This window comes from Typopeltis vanoorti, chromosome 22 (assembly GCF_054136105.1).
Source record: "Typopeltis vanoorti isolate ZY-2024b chromosome 22, IOZ_Tvanoo_1.0, whole genome shotgun sequence".
Classification (NCBI taxonomy): domain Eukaryota; kingdom Metazoa; phylum Arthropoda; class Arachnida; order Uropygi; family Thelyphonidae; genus Typopeltis; species Typopeltis vanoorti.
The window spans coordinates 56,522,686-56,542,774 of record NC_143570.1 but is presented as its reverse complement, the minus strand read 5'-3'; the positions used below and the strand labels follow the sequence as shown (position 1 = coordinate 56,542,774).

At 36.7% G+C, this 20,089-nt stretch overlaps 1 protein-coding gene across 1 annotated transcript in view; it reads left to right on the top strand.

Moving 5' to 3' along the window:
- The window catches only part of Vps50 (vacuolar protein sorting 50), a 664,618-nt gene that overhangs the window by 60,370 nt on the left and 584,159 nt on the right, over positions 1-20,089 (top strand). The window contains exon 4 of the mRNA XM_090411754.1: positions 15,266-15,337. Within this exon, the coding sequence (XP_090267880.1) occupies positions 15,266-15,337 (72 nt within the window). The remainder of the gene's footprint in view (positions 1-15,265; positions 15,338-20,089) is intronic.

The window sequence follows — 20,089 nt, the reverse complement described above, 5'->3', positions numbered from 1 at the left end:
TTCTGTGGCTACATAGGAATAGTTTTAAAAAACAAAGTGGAATTATCTACCTATTTTCCTTCATCTAAAGATAAACGCTCAACCTTGTCTCTACCTGGTGTGTATCAAGTTCCTTGTAATTGTAATCTTTCGTACTTTGGACAAACTGGACGTTCTATAGAAAAAAGAATTCAAGAGCATCAGTTATCAATTCAACACAACAAACCTGAGAAATCTGGATTAGCTCAGCATGGATTAGAAATAAGCCACAACATCCTTTGGTCCAAGACCCTCCTCCTACACAGAGGTCGCTACAAATTTGAACGCTTATTTAAAGAAAGTGTGGAGTCCTTACTTCAACATCCTAACTTGAATCGTAATGACTATATCTATATCAAAAATTTGGGAAAGTTTAATCAGGATAACACATTAATTTTTTTTTTTTTTTGTAAATTTTCTATATTAGTCTAATGTTATTTAAGATTATTATATGAATTTCTGAATTAATATCTTTAATTATGACTTTAAAAATGTTTACTCTTCTAATACTTAGTGATATGACATCACGCGGCTCGTTCTATGTGTGAATGATCAATTGTTCGTATTCCACTTTGTTTTTTAAAACTATTCCTATGTAGCCACTGAAGATGGTCTATAATATTCAGACCAAAATATTTGGCAAATTAAACATTATTCTTGTGTTAACGTGTATATATTTCTAATTACTAATGCTTTATTACCCGCCTGAAGAAGACAGTGAAGCATTAGTACAGTATAATGTGTCAATTTTAGGAATTGCGTGAAGTCTGAAGACAATTGTGGGAGTCTTTAATGGGAATAAATGCAAAAATTTAACATGGGTGATACTGATATTTCGTTGATGAGCACCGCACATCTAGCACACCCGGAATATTTGCCCCTGATATATATATATATATTGAATAAAGTTGGGGAGAAACTACATCCCTGTCTTACACCTTGATTAATTTTACTCTTCTCTTATTACTTAATTATAATTTTATTTTATATTTTTATATACAGGAGGAATTTTTGGCATTGGTTAATTCATCCTGGCCATTGGTTATTGGCATTAGTAAGACATGGCTGACAGAAGATGATAAAAATGTCTATAATATATCTAAGTTAGTAGCACTAGTAACAAACCAGAATGGGATAGTTAGTATAAAGCATCAGGATAGCTGTGGGCCTAAGGAGTTTTTGCACTTTATGTATAGTAATGCCAGGATCATTGAGATTTGGAAGATAGATAATTATTATGAAGAATTTCAACTATGTGAACATAGATTGGATGGAAGAAGGACACATGGGAAGAAGGAAATGGAATTTATTGTTTATTTTATTATTATTATTTATTATTGTTCCGGGCAACTACAAGGAGTCGACAGACTCATCAAGGGAGGCCCTAACATCATGTCAAGAACAACTATTCGACATTGACACAGTATCTATCATACCTTGCCTTGAACTCATTCACGGTCATAGCACCCACAACAGACTCTGGAAGCTTATTCCACTCATTCACCACTCTCCAAGTAAAAAACCTAGCTCTAACTCCCTTGTCAACCATGCTCTTGCCCAGCTTCCATGCATGGCCCCTAGTCCTCCCACCACCAGTCATATTTTCAAAAATATCTTCTGGATTAATCTTATAGAAACCCTTCAGTAATTTGAATGTCTCATTCATATCACCCCTCCTTCGCCTATCGTCCAATCTCTGCAACCCACAAATCTTTAACCTATTCTCATAAGGTTCATTCCACAGACCTTCTGTCATCTTGGTCACTCGTCTCTGGATCCTCTCCACTTCCTCCCCATCACGAAGAAACCCTGGTGCCCATAACTGGGCACAGTAGTCCAGATGGGGTCTTATCAAGGCTCGATACAGAGGAACAACAACTTGTTTGTCTCTGCATGTTAAAGTATTTTTCAGAAGCCAAGTGATTTGATGAGCTGATTTAGTCACTTTTGCAATGTGCCCCCTAAACTGCAATTCCCTATCCACCAACACTCTAAAATCCCTGGCCTCATCAATCTCCTGGAGTACGGTTCCACCAATGCGATATACTGCTGCTATTCTTTTCACCCCAAAGTGCATAACCTTACACTTTGCCACATGACATCCATTTTTCCTAGTCCAGTCCTCCAAACTATCCAAATCATCCTGTAAAATTTTGACATCCTGTGCACTCACAATTGCTCTACCCAACTTTGCATCATCAGCAAACAAGTGAACACTTCCTCTCAAATCCTTTCCTATATCATTGATGAACAAATTGAAAAGCAGTGGTCCAAGAACAGAGCCCTGCGGCACACCACAAGTTACAAGCCGTCTTTTAGACTCCACTCCTGCATAAACCACTCTCTGGTATCTCTCCTTCAACCACCCTCCTATCCATCTCATCACCCCTATATCTATCCCCCATCTGCTCCAGTTTACTGATTAGAGTTCCATGTGGTATCCTGTCAAAGGCCTTGGCAAGGTTCAGTAGTATCACTGTAAACCCATTACCCCTATCCAGTTCAGCCGTCACTGTGTTATAAAACATGAGCAAGTTACTGAGGCATGATTTACCCTTCACAAAACCATGTTGTCCCCCATACAATATCCCATTTTCATCCATCTAATCCTGTATACTTTTCTTGACTAATTTCTCTAAGGCCTTGACAATGATTCCTGATGTGCTAATCGGTCGGTAATTTACAACAGCAGCCTTGGAACCACCTTTATTCAGTGGAACTATTTTCCCCTCTTTCCACCCCCTCGGGACTAACCCAGACCCGAGACTCAAATTAAACAAAATGGTCAAGGGTACTGACAATTCTTTAGCTGCTTCTCATACGACACGAGCTGGTATACCATCCAATCCCATGGATGTATTGACATTATTATGCAATAGACTACTCACCTCTACTTCATTCACCACAATTCCCACATAATCTACTGGTTTATTCGTTTCTGCAATGTCACCACCTGGATGATATATACTTGCAAAGTGCTCACTCAGTAACTCAACTATATCCACTGATTCAGTTACCTCCCTACCATCGGCATTCTTTAAAATCATTCTGCTATGTACATTTTTCCTTTTACTTGCTACATATCTAAAAAACTGTTTAGGATTCTCTTTAGCCTGCATGGCCAATGTTCTTTCATAATCCTTTTTTGCTTTTCTTACCACACTCGTTACCCTTCTGGCCTGCGCTTTATACCGTTCATGTGCCTGCCGGTCACCTTTCTCCTTAAATTCCCTCCATAGTTGTTTCTTTTTTTGCAGCTCAAGCTTAATGGTGTTATTCATCCATTTAACCCCTACTTGATTTATTATTCGGACTCTAGGTATACAGTCAGCCATTGCTTCATGCAAACACTTCTTAACCACCTCCCATGCACTATCAGGTTCTAGTCCTTGCAGTTGTACATGCCATGGCACTGAACCAGTCAAACTCCTAAGGTTGTCATACTTTCCAGCCCGATAATTCCACATGTACACTGTCTTAATTGTAAATTCCACACCTTTAGCCACCTCCCAAGTCAAGACCCTATGATCACTCTCACCAATTGATGGCAATGTGGTCATATTTGTTACAGCCAAATCCTCAGATGTAATTACTAGGTCAAGCACTCTCTGACCCCTAGTATTTTCCATTACATGTTGTCACAGATAGTTATCCCTTAATAACCGCATGAAATCCAATTCCTTCCTCCCGTGAGTCCTCTCCTCACTCCAATCAATGCGACCATAGTTGAAATCTCCCATAATAATTACCCTACTTCCAATCATTTCTTCTATTTGCTTGTGCATACTGTCACCACCATCTTTTCCATCACCTGGTCTATAGCAGCACCCAATTCTATATTTTGTTCTGCTAGCCACAATCTCACAACAAATGGCCTCATATGTGCTCTTTTCTCTATCCTGCAATTCAACTTCTATTCTCCTTGGCTATAGCTCATCAGCTATCATCAGCAATACTCCTCCCCCCATTTTATTCTCCCTGTCATTCCTGAACACACTATACCCATCACATTCAATCCCACTAGCTATATCATCTACAGTTAGCAATGATTCACTAATACCAATAACCTGTGGTCTGGAAGTGCCAACCATGGTCAAAAACTCTTCCTTCTTGTTCCTAATACTCCTAGCATTAGTGTACATGAATTTAAGACCCCCATTAACCCTATCTTGATGCCTTATATTAACTATCCCACTCTGATTTGTTGTCCTTATTTGCTCGGGCATATTATATTCATTCATACTTTCAACTGCCTCCCTAAGGACTGTATATCTACCCCCCCCCCTTTAATAAATCTAGTTTCCCTGAATTTGCACATCCATTACATTCAGCAACACTTTCTCAAGTCTCCTTACACTGTATCCATTCAAATGCAAGCCATCCATCTTATATAGATCCTTTCGGCCATCGAACTCACTCCACACATCCACAAATTCCACACCACTCGTCATACATAACCCACGCATAAAGTCATTCGCAATTATGGTCCTCCTTTTAAACATTTCACTGTCATACCGTGGCAAAAGACTAATCATTCTAACTCTCTCACTCTTTTCTTTTGCTACCTCAAACAATTCATTCAGGTCTTCTATCATTTCCATTTTATCTCCTTTCAAATCATTCGTACCTGCCACAACAATCATTTCTTTCACCCTTTCCTTTTGCTCTCTAATAGACTCAGTTACATCCTTTATGGTCGCACCAGGTTGGTACGATTTTGTCAAATCCTCTACTAACACACCTCGTACTAACAAATCTCCATATAGCACTCTATCCTTCATTTTGTTCATGTTCACACTCATACACCTATTTTTCCTGTCATACTTTTTATTATTTGTTGGTTCATTCAGTTGACTTTTGCTCATACGCTCTAGCTGCTGTATTGCCCTTTGTATCGCACCATTCAACAACGCGATCTCACTCATTGCATCTATCTCATCTTTTTTTATTCTCTGTAAAACCATTAATACTATCATTCACACTTTCTACATTCACACTCTCACAATTCTCTGGTACAACCTTGCCGTTTCTTGTCGTATCCCTATTTTCTTCATTCTGAAGTTTGACAAAAATATCACACTCACAATCGGAAATACATTTCAATTCCTCATTCTCCCTACATTTTCTACACACATTCACTCCTTTATTATCATCTAACCACACTCTGACCGCACTCCGCAAACCTTACATTTCGCAGATAGTACACTGAATCATCTCCTTTACATTACCGTTCTTGAAAGAAGATGGCAAACCATCATTACTGGCTGCCATTTTCCTTCGTACTGGAGCCATACTTACTAGTAACGTATTTTATCAAATTATAAATTATAAACACCTAAAACACACAAACAGACGCACTAAGATACGCAAGGCAAACAAAACTACGCAATATTAAAGTAAATTTATCAACGATAACTGAAAATAACGCTTATCTTATCTGGAGCTTTCACGAACACACTACGAATCCCTCTAGCGGCGACTTCCCGACATAATCTATGTCGGGAAGTCACAGGAATTCGTAGTACACTAACTACACTAATAAAACTACAATAATATACTAAAATTACACAATTAAATCTAACAAAATATTAATAAATCAACAAAAATCGCAAATCTTTCAGGAGCTCTCCGACAGTACGTCCTTTCACCAGCTAGCCTCGACACCAGTCCCCATTTATGCATTAAGCGATGATTATGTGAGACAGATGTGATGGAATATACTAGGGGTTTGAGAGTTCTCAATCTGGTAACTGAATCTGAGAATTTGTCTATAATGAATATGACCACATTGCCACCAATTGGTGAGTGTGATCATATGGTTTGACGTGGAAGGTGACTAAATGTGTGGAATTTTCAGTTATGACAGAATATATGTGGAATTACAGTGCTGGTAAGTATGAGAAGCTTAGGAGATTGCTTGGATTGGTGTCATTGCATGTAAAACTGCAAGGGCTGGTAGTTTTATATTGTTGATAGCACAGGGGAAGAGATAAAGAAGTGTTTGAGGGAGGTATGACAGATTTGCATACCTAGAGTCAGGAGAGTAAATGGATAAATATCATCATTAAGCTTGAGCTGCAAAAAAAGAAACAATTGTGGAGGGAATTTAAGGAGAAAGGTGACCAGCAGGCACATGAACAGTACAAGGCACAGGCCAGAAGGGTAACTAGTATGGTAAGAAAGACAAAAGCAGAGTATGAAAGGAAGTTAGCAATGTAGGCTAAAGATAATTCCAAACAGTTCTTTTGATATGTTGTAAGCAAAAGAAAGAATGTATATGGCAGAATGATTTTAACGAATGCTGATGGTAGGGAGATAACTGAATTAGTCGAAATAGTAGAATTACTAAATGAACACTTTGCATGAGTATATCATCCAGGTGGTGATATTGCAGGAACAAGAGAGCCAAGGACATGTGGGAACTGAAGTAAATAAAATGGAGGTGCTTAACATATTACAGAACCTTAATGTCAATAAATATAGCTGTGAGATTGGATTGTAACCAGTTCAAGTTTTATATGAAGCAGCGAGAGAATTGTCAGTGCCCTGGACCATATTGTTTATTCTAGGTCTCAGCTCTGGGTTAGTCCCGAGGGAGTGGAAAGAGAGGAAAATAGTTCCTTTGCATAAAGGAAGCTCCAAGACTGGTGGAGATTGAAGTATTGGAGAAGTTGGTCAAGAGCAAAATACAGGAATGGGTAGATGGAAATGAGATAATGTATGGGGGGTGGGGGGTGGACAGCATAGTTTTGTGAAGGGTGTAGGTCATATCTCAGCAACTTGCTCACGTTTTATAATACAGTGACAGCTGAGTTGGATAAAGGTAATGGGTTTGCAGCAATACTGCTGGACTTTGTAAAGCCCTTTGATAGGATACCACATGGAATTCTAATCAGTAAACTTCAGCACATGGGTTGGTGAGATGGATAGGAAGGTGGTTGATGGAGAGATATCAGAGTAGTTTATTCAGGTGTAGAGTCCAAAAGAAGGCCTGTGACTAGTGGCTTGCTGCAGGGTTCTGTTCTAGGACAGTTACTGTTTAATTTTATTTGTACATTAACGATATAGGAAAGGATCTGAGAGGAACTGTTCAGTTTTTTGCTGATGATGCAAAATTGGGTAGAGCAATAGTTAATACAGATAGTGTCAAAATTTTGCAGGATGATTTGGATAGATTGATAGACATGGCAAAGGAGAATGGATGTTAGTTTAATGTGGCCAAGTGTAAGGTTATTCATTTTGGAATGAAGTGATTACCAGCTGTATACCACATTGGTGCAGCTGTACTCCAGGAAATTGACAAAGCCAGAGACTTGGGAGTGTTTGTGGATAGGGAGTTAAAGTTTTTTTTTTTTGCGGGGGGAGGGGAAGCAACATAGCAAAAGTGGCAAAAGCAGCTCATCAGATTACTTGGTTAGTGAAGAATACTTTGACAAGCCTCTGCTCGTTATTGGTTATTGTTCCTCTTTATTAAGCCTTGATAAGATTCCATCTTGACTACTGCATGCAGATCTGGGCACCAGGATTTCTTGGTGGTGATGAGGAGAGGAGGTGGAGAGGATCCAGAGGCGAGTGACCAAGATGGTAGCCGGTGTATGGAATGAACCTTACGAGAACAGGTTGAAGATTTGTGGGTTACAGAAACTGGTTGATAGGCAGAAAAGGGGTGATATGATTGAGACATTCAAATTAGTGAGGGGTTTTTACAAGATTAACTCAGAGAAAATTTTTCAGAACAGGTGTGGTGATGGGAGAACTAGGGAGCCATTCATGGAAACTGAGTAAGAGTGTAGTTAGCAAGGGTGTTAGAACTAGGTTTTGTGCTTGGAGAATGTTGAATGAGTGGACTAGGTTGCCAGAGTCTGTTCTGGGTGCCATGACTGTGAATGAGTTCAAAGCAAAGTATGATAGATACTGCGCAAATGTTGGATAGTTCTTGACATGATGTTTAGAGCCTCCCTTGATGAGTCTAAGGACTCCTTAGATTAGTCCATAATAATAAGAATATAAACTTTGTATATTTTGTACTAAATGTAATGGATATCTCTGAATTTGATATCCATTACTAAATGTAATGGATATCAAAAACTTAACCTCAAAAAGACAAAAGTTATGGCAACATGTGAATTTAATGATTTTGAAGTAGATGGGGAGAAAATGGAAGCAGTTAACAATTTTGTACTCCTAGGATCCCAAATTGATAAAGATAGTTATTGTACTGAAGAAGTTAGAAGAAAATTATTACTCGGAAAGAAAGCAATGACAAATTTAAGCAAGATCTTTAAAGATAAAGATATTAGCCTTGCAACAAAAATCAGAATTGTGAAAGCAATGGTGTTCTCTGTGGTAACTGTATGGATGTGAAAGTCGGACCCTGAGAAAGAGTGAAAGAAGGAAGATAGATGCATTTGAATTATGAGTTCGGAGACGCTTACTAAAAGCAAACCAATAAATCAGTGATAGACGGAATAAAGCCAGATTGCTCCCTCGAAGCTATGATCATCAAGCAAAAATTGTCATACTTCGGACATATTATGCAAGCAAATGACAGTCTGGAGAAGATGATGATGATGCTTGCTAAAATTGATGGAAGCAGGAGAAGAGGAAGACCAAGAATTAGATGGGGGGATGAAGTTAAAGAAGCAACTGGGAGTGTGCTTGGAAATTCTGAAAGATATGGTTAGGGACAGATCTGAACGGAGAATGTATGTTCGTAGGATCACCAGGAGTCGAAAACGACTCGATGGAACATAACAACAACAAAAATCCCTGATTTTTCATTATATTGCACTGTTTTTCCTCTGTGTATTTTATCAAAAGCTTTCTCATAATCTGTAAAAGCCAAACGGGTCTCCAAATGAAGTTGTCTTTTTTTTTTTTTTCAATAATTTGTTTTAAAACAAATATTGTCAATACATGATTTTCCATGTCTGAAACCATTTTGTTCTTCTAAAAGCAGATTGTTTACAATATTTCTGTCTTTTATTCCAAATTTTACTGTATTTTGCAATCTCTGTGATTTCCAGTTATCTCTATCTCCTTTCTTTCTGTCAAACTGATTCAGAACTTCCAATTTCACCCGTAAAGGATTGTATTTTCTTGTCCTTTTCTTCTTGGTCTTGTTCAAATTCTTCTTTTCACTCTTAGTTTCCTCTGTTTTTCTCTTGCCAGACATATTTCTCAAAAGGCACAGGAGGTCTTTACTGATGAAAATATTGTATCACAGTAGGACACAAAATGGACACTAAGCACATTGGAAGAATGTAGGAAACAAGCCATATTCAACTTCTTCGACCTTGGATAGGCAACAGCAATATTCCTCATGCATCGAAATGAAACTTCATATATGCGAAAACGTGGATAATAAAAGCTCGTATAATGAGACATCTGCATATTTATTTATATTCTTTTTTTTCAAAAAAGTATTAGTTATTTTATAATTATTGAAAATACAAAGGTCTGATGGTTCTTGACCATTGTTATTCATGCAAATTTCTCCATATTTACCTAATTGAGATTGGATTATTTCCAACTCTAGCATTAGGATCTCTTGCAATTCATATTTATATATAGTCATTTTTATTACATTTATTTGACTGCTTTTGTACCTTATAATTCCAAATCCTCTTTTCTACTTTCTTCAGAGGCATAGAACATGCATAGATTCCTATGATATTTAAGTAGCTTCCATTTGCTTTTAATTTAACTGTCATAATTCAATCATTTACAAAATTGTACTTTTGTATTCTATTTTTCCATTTATTTTCAATTAAAATTGCCACTTCACTGGAAGCTCAGATAGGTAGTTCTACTCCGCTATAAAACATAGTATAACAATCTATACCTTAAGTTCCACTTAATTTCTTTTTCTGTTATCACAGGTATTGTAATATTTTTGAATTTTAGTTATTTTATTAATTCAAATTGCTTCATTTTTATACTTCTACTTTTAAAATATCCCAGATTCCTAATCTTTTATCTTTTCTTGGTCATAATCTGTTATTTCTCTCAATTGAATTTTCTGTTTGAAGTGTCTGAGTTATAGAGATTTTACTCAGTAAGGTAACTAGCCTTAAACAAAATCCCCAATCTGTAGGACCATGGTATCTCTCTAAAGTCTGAGAACTATTTCTTGATCTGTCCTTCTAGTAGGTTATCTCTTCAGGTCATTGATGCATGCAAGCCTCCTTACCATGTCAAGATGGAGATACCATTAAGGACGGCTAGATTATTATTATTATTATTATCAGTGCTTGACAAATTATGCGAAATCCTACTCACTCCTAAAAAATGTACTCACCCCCTTCCCCAAATTGTTTAATGATATGGCCCAATAGAAGTTCTCTATCATGATAATGTTAGAGAACTCCTATTGTTCTCGATAATGATACAGCATTATCAAGAACATTTCCTTTTTTTTTTGTGAGAACAATTCCATGAAGGAGAAGTCAGTAAATAATAAGAATAGGAAGAACAGTAAAAACAAAATTGCATTTTTTGGAAAATATAATTTGTTAATTTGAAGATAAAATGAAAACTGAAGATAAGGATATCCTAGATGTCTGGAGTAATTACTTTGGAAGACTGGTAAATGAACCAAGCAGTGATAGAACCATATAGAAAATTTTCAAGAGGAAAGCAAAGAGGTGTATATATCAATACCTGAGGTAGAAAAGCCATCAAAAACTTGAAATGTGGAAAAGCAGCTGGAGTAGATGATATTCGACCAGAAATGCTTAAGTACGGAGGTATAAAAATTTTGTAGTGGAAGAGAAACTTGGAGAAGAACAAGCAGGGCTCAGGCCAAATAGAGTTTCCCAGGATCAGATTTTCACTTTAAGATCAATAGTTGAGAAATCATGGGAATATAGTAAGGATCTGGAAAGGCATATGACAAGGTGCCCAGAGAAAAGCTTTTCAAAACACTACAATTATATGGGGTGAATGGAACATTATGCAGTGCAATACATAGTCTATATTTAAGTTGTCAGTCAGAAGTTAGAATTGAAGGAAATACAGGAAGATGGTTTGACGTAAAATCAGGGATAAGAAAGGATGCACATTATCTTCACTCGAATTCATCATCTATATGGATCACATTATGAAAGAAAGTGGCATCAAGCCTGATATTAGAATTGGAGATGTCAAACTTAGCTCTTTGCTTTATGCAGATGATGTTATACTCCTAAATAATAATAATATTAATACTGGAGACGTGCATCTAATGCAAGTCTCCAGAATTCACTAACTAAATTGAATAACAGCTGTTAGAAATTTGGCATGAAAATCAACCATAAAAAGGCCAAAACTATGAAAATAGGCAGGAACATAGAAAATTCAGCTGCATTCTGAATGGAGATCCTATAGAACGAGTAAAATATTTCAGCTATTTACGTACAGTTTTTAGTGAAGATGGCAGGTTAAATCTGGAAATAGACAACAGAATAAGCTGGTATGGTGGGTAGCCAGCTGAATAAATTTATATGAAATAAGAAAGAAATTAGCCACAACACCAAACCAGCAGTATACAAGACAGTGTTTAAACCAGCTTAAAGTTATGGATCTGAGAGTTTGGTTAGAAATAAATCCCTTGAGCAAAGACTAGTGACCACAGATATGAGGATTCTGAGAAATATTAAGGGAGTCAACCGATGGCATCAATGGCAGAATCATATTAAAAATGAAGATATTAGAAAGGAACTTGACATTATTAGCATTCAAGAATATGTAAGCAGAGCTAATCTATGGTGGTATGGCCACTTAAATAGAATGGGTGATGAAAGATGTTTAATGCCAAGATGTAGGAAAGAAACTGACAGGAAGATCAAGGGTGGACTGATTTGGTCAGAAGTGACTTAGAAGTGTTAAATGTTAGATATGACAATATTGGAGTGCTCACAATTAATAGATTGATTTGGAGGAAAATCGTTGATAGGAGATTAATAATAATGTAAATTTAATCATGTAGTGCGACATTTAACCTGAATGCCCTTATGGCTCCATATCACATAGCAGGAAATTGTTGATGATGAAGATGATATGTTAAATTAATTTGTGTTACTATAGTGGACATTCATCATCAGCACCTCCTCAGAATACTCCTTTTTTCATAGAAGGTGCTAATTCCCTTGCATATTCTCATAATACACAGATTGTATACCATCTGATTCTATGGCCATTGCATTAAGGTTCTGCAATACCTTAAGCACCTCCAACCTCCATTCTTCCATCTGTCTGTATCACATATGGCACTGTAATAACACCACCTGGATGATATATCCTTGCAAAATGGTCACTCATTAATTCAACTGTTTGTTTTGCTCCTGTTATCTCCCTAACATAAACACTTTTTAAAGTCATCCTTCCATAGTTATTCTTCCATTTACTTGCCACAAAGTGAAAGAACTTCTTAAGATTTCTTTTGACCTCTTCAGCTCTCTTTCTCTCATAATTAGCTTTGGCTTTTCTTACTAAACATGTCACCTTTCATGCTACTTCTTGAACTGGTCACAGGCATACGAATCAACTTTTTCTTTTTCTCCTGCTTAATGATGCTATTCATCCAGCTAATTCCTGTCTGATTTATCCTTCTGACTTTGGGCATACAGTGTGATACTTTCAAACACTTCTTTACATCTCCCATGTACTGGAAGCATCTCTCTCATCAAAATTTTTATGCAATACACTGCTGCAAGGTTATCTTCTTTATTATTCCACATATTCCCCTTCTTAAAAGAAAATTCTGTATCTTGTGGTGATCTCTAAGGTCAAGACCACATGATCACTTTCCCCAAGCAGAGACATCATGTCTTAATTGGTTGATGCTAAGTTCTCTGCTGTTATGACAAGATCCAGCACTTTTGAACCTCTTATCCCTTGCAATTCATGATGTTTCTTGTAATTATCTTTGCAGCTGTAAAGATGTAAATGTAAAGAAGGAAGGAAATGAATATAAATTTCATTTCCTTCCTTCCTTCCCTATGACCATTCCTTCTCCTAATCTATATCCCCCCATAGTTGAACCTCCTCATAATAATTATTTAATCTGCACTCATTGTGCTAATTTTCTACTGCCTGTTATCTACATCTCCCTTGTATCTCCTGATCTATAGCAGCAACCAACTATATATTCCATGCTGTTGGCCTCTGTCTCACACCAGATATTATCCCTGTCTTTCTGATGTTGTCTTGCTCATTGACAAATCCACCCCATTGCGTTCCCCCTGTCTTCTTTGGAAATACTATATCCCTTGCATTCTATTCCTATATCATATTCAGTCAACCAAGCCTCACTAATGCCTATAACCTTTGGCCTGTTCGAGCTAACCAATGCCAAAAACCCTTTTTCTTTATTCCAAATACTTTTGACATTAATATACGTAACTGCAATACTCCTTTCATCATACAACTTCCCTTACAGCTTGTGTTGATTATTCCACTAAAGTTAAGAATCTGGGAGCTATGTTCAGCATCATTCTCATTCTCCCTCTTGCTCACTATTAGGTTGTCTGATTCCCCCCCCCCCCCAAAAAAAAAAGATTACCTTACTCTGGACTTTCAAACTCTCACTGAGCAGTACTACTTTCTCAACACATCTTCCAGATCCATTCAAATACAAACCATCTGTTCCTATATCATTTCATCCTTCCATCAACACATCTGCAAATTCTACACCATTCCTTCTACACAACTTGTGCACTCATTCACAATCATCTTCATCTCAGCTCGCCTCTATCATACCACGGCTGTAGGCTCACAACTTTTACTTTGTCACTCTTCTTAGTTGCTACCATTAATTCTTTTACATCTCACATTCTACATTTGTCACCTGCTAGATCATTAGTACCATCCAAAATAATCATCTCTTTCACCTTCCCATCCTTACAGCATTGCTAAAATCCTTAATCTTGGCTTTTGGGAAACACTATTTTGTTAAACTCTCCTTAAGCATTCTTCTCATGGAATCACCATATAACATTCAATCCTTATTCTTTCCATTTTTATCTTTTATTTTCTGCTTTCTCTCTCCTTGTGCCTCCCTCTTCTTTCACTTCTGTGTCATACCATCTTTCAGGCATTTTTCAACTATTTAACCCCACATTTTGTTCTGTGGAAAATTCCACATAAGTGCACCATCTCCCTCTCATTATCATCTGGTCACTTTATTTTCCATTGTTTCATTCTTGCTGTCACTCTTATTGCATGCATGCCCGCCACCAACCTTGTTTTCATTCACAGTCACATTTTATTTATCATCATAAACACATCTCCTCTCTTCGCACTTCAGGCACTTGCTCTTGAAACACTTCCAATACACATACTCACCAGTTTCATTTTCTGTTTTCATTCTCCGAATCTTTCATTCTCCAGAACAACACTCAGGCATAGATGCATTTCTTTTGCAGTAAGTTCATGATGCTTTACAGTATTCCTGTAATTTCTCATTTAATCTGGTTTACCATAGTACTAATAAGTTATGCCTGAACCCTTCTAGCATGATTCCTTAAATAATTAAAGAATTTTTTTTTTTTTTTCAGTTCATTGTTTTGAATGAGCCTGTGTAGCTCAGTGGAGTTTGTAGCTTGTGTGGTCAAGTGCTGTGGCATTTGCACACCATGGCACTTGACCACACAAAGGAAGACTTCCTGGCTTCGAATCTAGTTGGCGACCTAGAGGAAATTTTTCAAAGCCTTTTTTTGTGACCGGTTTCCGAGTTAGTTAATCTCCGGCACGGACAATCAGGTTTTTTCTCTTGGAAACTCGGGTTTTTCGTCCCATAAACTCAAGAAAATCAACCATAGAATCCACACTATTTCAGACATTAAATATATTGTGTTAGGGACCACGAGATGGTGGCACTTGTTGAACAGTCTCTCTTCACTGTGTGCTGCTTAATTAGTGATGGCTTGGGCCTGCTATCTCTGATTGGGTACCAGTGGAGATTGAACTGCCCACTCAGTCTACAAAAGTTAGGTAGGGCTAAAACGGCCTCACTTACTCCCTATATGAGAATAAAAGGCGTTAGCTGATTTTTTTTTACATTTTGTTTTAGATTTCTTTATGATTCTCATGAAACTGTAGCAGATAATGTTAGAAAGGAGCCATCTGCATCAACATCTTTATTTCACTGCATTAACAGTCCAATTGGACAATTGCTTTAATAGATTGTGTTTCCAGAAGGGATTATTAACTATAAATCATATATGCATGTAAATTACTGTTTAAATTTAATTAAATTTTGTTCCAGAAACTTCCAGAAGTTCTTAGTCAAGCTGACATTGATAGTGACTGTCAAAGGCTTCGACGTCAGCTGCATGTGGTAAGTCAGTTTATATGTTAATAGACAGTTTATCTCTAACATCTTTTTTTATGCATGTAATCTGTATATGTTTATTGTGAAATATATATAAACCATTGTGATTTTTATGATTGCTTTCATATTGCTCAATATGGAACTGCCATTCTCACTCAGAAGCCAGATGTGCTCAAAAGCATCATCTCTCATGTCACTTGGTAACTGATAATCAGTTACCAAGTTACCTCATGATAGTGCATTAAAAATGGAAGAAAGACTTCTGCTGATCTACTGACTCCTGATCACCCACTGGAGGAATTTTAGCCATTTCCTGAGTTAATTTGAAATCTTGCACAGATAAGTAGGATTTTTTTACATTCACTAAATTTTCACCATCCAGCAAAAGATTTTGAAATCATTAAAATCTTGATACACAGAGTTAGGGCTGTTCTTTGTCCAGTCATTGCATACAAGTTTTGTTTGCACTACTGCAAACTGAACTTCAGTATTAACAAGTCAATAATAAAAAAAATTGAAACATCTTCCTGTCAGAAAATAGTCCGTGTCTGGCATAATAGAATTAAAAAATCCTAGTAAATTCCAACTTATAGACCAGCTTCAAATTTCTCTCAATTCATTTGTTTGCTTATCTACTTCCCAAAAGATGTTCCTTTCCTGGCATGTGAAGAAATCCATTGTTTTGCATCAGTAGGTAAAGAGGAGTAGAAATCTTGTAGTGTGAACTTGGACAAAAAACTGAAAACTTGTTTTTACTGACCTTTTATTAACGTTTAATGAATGCATGTTTTTTTTTTCTTACTCTGCTTATAATTAAAACCTCTTTATTAACAATTGAAATATGAATAGTATCAGTATGTGCTTATGTTTTATCAAGAAATTATATTTGAAAGCTGAAGGTTCAAATTATAGCCCCATCACTCAAAATAAATAGCATGAGAAGATCTAATTTTAAAAGTTATGTATTCTCATCCTTTGCGTGCGTGCGTGTGTTTTTCCTGCAGGATAGGAAATCACTCACAGCACATCAAGAAACATACATGCCTATAGTTGTAGGCACGTTTTTTTGTTATATTGGGAAGGAAAGTGAATTCTACTTGACAAGAAATTATATTTTTGTTTTCATCCTTATTTTATTACCCATAAGCAAACGGAAGTTTACATGAAGTATATCTTAACAGCTAGGTGGCTTGTATAATAGAGGCAGTTGGTTTCATAATAAACTGTCCTTTATCTCATAATGAACAGCATGCTCCCCTCTCAGTCATGTATAATGCCATGTAGTATGGGAAGGGTCGTTGCAAAGATATTTCACTTACAAACTTTTGTCTGCTCATGCTTTAGTCAAATAAAGGTGAAAACAAGTGAAGTACAGTTTTCTTTCTTTTATAGGAATTTACTGTTTATCTGACCTTCAAAACAATGACCCTCTGTCACATATCAGCTGAGTTTTGGTAGAGCACTATGTAATTGTTCTTCAGTTATCAGAACTTGCCTTTCTGATAAATCAAGAGGCAGATAAACTGTATCATTATCTCTAATTCAGAGTGCTGTAATATTATGGTAGTGCACTGCTTATGTATTTTGCTGCTTATATTTGGCTGCTTATGTATGAAAATATAATTTCTGTCATTGAGTTAGTTCCTACTGGCAAAACTTCAGTTTTGCCAGTGGGAACTAACTTAAGTTGAAGCAATTTAGGTAGTGGTCTTTCCCATCATGCACAGTATTGCACATGCCTGCAAAAACAGCATACTAGGAATTTTGGGATACAAAAGCAACTTAACGTAAAGCCAACTATCTCTGTGTGCAAGTAGCTTACTCATGAAGAGATTTCATGCTCACATTTGGGCAAGGTAAGGTTAAAAACAACAATATAATTTCTTGTCAACCTATGACATACTTTGTCTGCAACAGTAGTAGTAGTTCTGTACAACAAAAAATAGGTATCATTAAATCTTTGCTCAATAGAGCACATGTTATCTGCTCAAATCCAGGGTCTCCAATTCACCATGCTACAGAATGGCTTCACCTTAAGGAAGTTTAAACCTGACACTTGCAATTCATTCCCTAAGAATCCTGAACTGATAAAGTAAGTTCCTCTCCCATACATTGTGGGCATTTCAGAGGCAATTGCAAAGATCCTGAAAAGATAGTTTACTCCCTACATTCTTCCCTTTCAACAAAACTCCTCGTGGTTATCTTCCGCAAAAGATAAACAGGCTCTTTCTCTGTCTCCCACCCTCTCTCCTTCCCTAGTGTTTACCAGGTTCAGTGTTGATTGCCTTTGCTTGTACTTTAGACAAATAGGTCATTGGGTCAAAAAAACAACTATAGGAATAACACTTGTATATTAACTACTATAAATCACAAAAATCCCGCCGTGGGCATGGATGTTTGTGATTGTCTGTGGAAATACCAGTGGTGGTCAGTGGTAGATGGCGTTGGTGTATTTGTGGTCAGTTGGTGAATTGTGAGTGGTGGAAACAGAGTTGTAGAGTGGATGCCCTCCCTCGATGAGCCTTTGGACTCCCTGGAGGTGACAAATAATAAAAATAAACCTGAAAAATCTGGCCTGGCATAGCACAGGGCAGACACTGACCATATTATCCTCTGGTTCAGTACTTGCCTTTTACATTGATGTCGGTTTAACTTTGAGTGTGTTTAAAGAGAGTGCTGAAGTGATTCTACACCACCCAGACTTAAATTAGAAGACTGTCTAACCGATGCCAAGCTTGGGAAGTGCCTCATTCTCATAAATGGCAAGCAATAGCTTGTCCTAACTTTTTTTTTTTTTTTTTTTGTCATGTAATTCTATTTAATTATTTTAATTTTAGTTTTGTGTGTGTAATTGTGGCACTTCAGCATGTGGCTGAGATCTGTAAAAAGGAATAACATTCCTTTGTTCAAGGAATATCCTTGAGAAGTGCCTCATCATCAAGCAGTCTTCATTTGGAGACTGCTGATGATGGCCTATTAGTTTCATGCCAAAATATTGACAATAATAAAAAAAATTATTATTCTTTTTCTTGTGAATGCATATTTCTAATAATAGTGGCTTTATTATTATTATCCCAATACTGAATGGTTCCCAAATTTTAAAACCTTACATTTTTCAACATTGAACTCTTATCCCCATTCCTGTGCCCAGTCACTTAATTTATTCAAGTCTTCTTGTAAGGCCACAACATCTTCTCTACTCTTCATAGTTCATCCCAGCTTTGCATCATCTGCAAACAACTGAATATCTCCATCCAAATCTTTGCCAATATCATTGACATATAAGTTAAACAGTAATGGCCCTAAAACAGACTCCTGAGGTACACCACTAGTGACTTTCCTTTTATGGGATATTGCTCCCCACATACACAACTTGCTGATACCTTTGAGATAGCCAGTCTCTGATCCAATGCACTAATCTAATATCCAACCCCATCTACTCTAGTTTGACTATCAACTTATCATGCAGTAATCGGTCAAAAGCCTTTGCAAAATCTAAGTATATTACTGTGTATCCCTCTCCTCTGTCCAAGGAAGCTGTCACCTTATTGTAATAAGTAAGTAGATTACTAAAACATGACCTCTGACAGCCTTTAGCAAATCCATGCTGTCCATCAAAAATAATATCATTGTTGAATAATATAAGCATGTAAACACAAGAAAAATATTTAATTAGCCAAATATTTCGGTCTGAAAATTGCAGACCATCTTCAGTGGCACTACAAGAACAGTTTTAAAAAATACAAGGTGGAATACTAACAATAGATCATTTAAAAATAGAACAAGCCGGTGATGTTATATCACTGAGTATTAAAGGGAATATTTTTAAGCAGAGACATGATTGAAATAAAGATATTAATTATTAATATTAAATAACATAAAATTAATATGAATTAATGAGTTATCCTGATAAGACTTTCCCAGATTTTTGTTACAGATATACAGTCATTCCGATTCAGGTTAGGATGATGGAGTAAGGCCTCTATGCTTTCTTTGAATAAACGTTCAAATTTATAGCGGGATCTGTGTAAGAGGCGAGTTTTTGACCAAAGGATGTTGTGGTTAGTTTCTATCCCGTGCTGAGCTAATCCAGATTTTTCAGGTTTGTTGTGATCAATGGAGGATTGATGTTCTTGGATTCTTTTTTCAAGAGAGCATCCAGTTTGTCCAAAATAGGAGAGATCACAGTCGCAGGGAATTTGATAAACTCCAGGAAGAGACGTTGAGCATTTGTCTTTAGGAGAAGGAAAATGGGAAGATAATTTGTTAATACGTGAATACGTAGCTGTTAACTCATATTTCTTCAGAATTCTTGAGATGGGTTCTGAAATCCCCGGAGATGTATGGAATTGGAGCTCGACATATTGAATCTTCGTTGTTTAGTGGTGGATTATAAGAAACGAGAAGATGTTGTGTACTCTTTTCGGAAAAGCCATTGAGTTTCATGTGTTGTTGGACAGTAGAAAGTTTTTTCTGTAGAAAATTAGAAATGGAACAATTAGTTTGGCTCTTCTGATTAGACATTTTATGATTCCTTTTTTTTGACAAGGATGATGGGCTGATTCTTTAAAAATATAACGACCTGTGAACGTTGGTTTCCTGTAAACTGTAGTTGTAAGAGTATTTGAAGGTGACCAGATGAGGAGAACATCTAAAAATGATAACTGGTTGTTTTTTTCCATTTCCATTGTAAACTTTATACGATGATGTAAGAAATTGATACTGTTTAGAAAAGAAGGTAAGGAGTCTTTGTTGTGT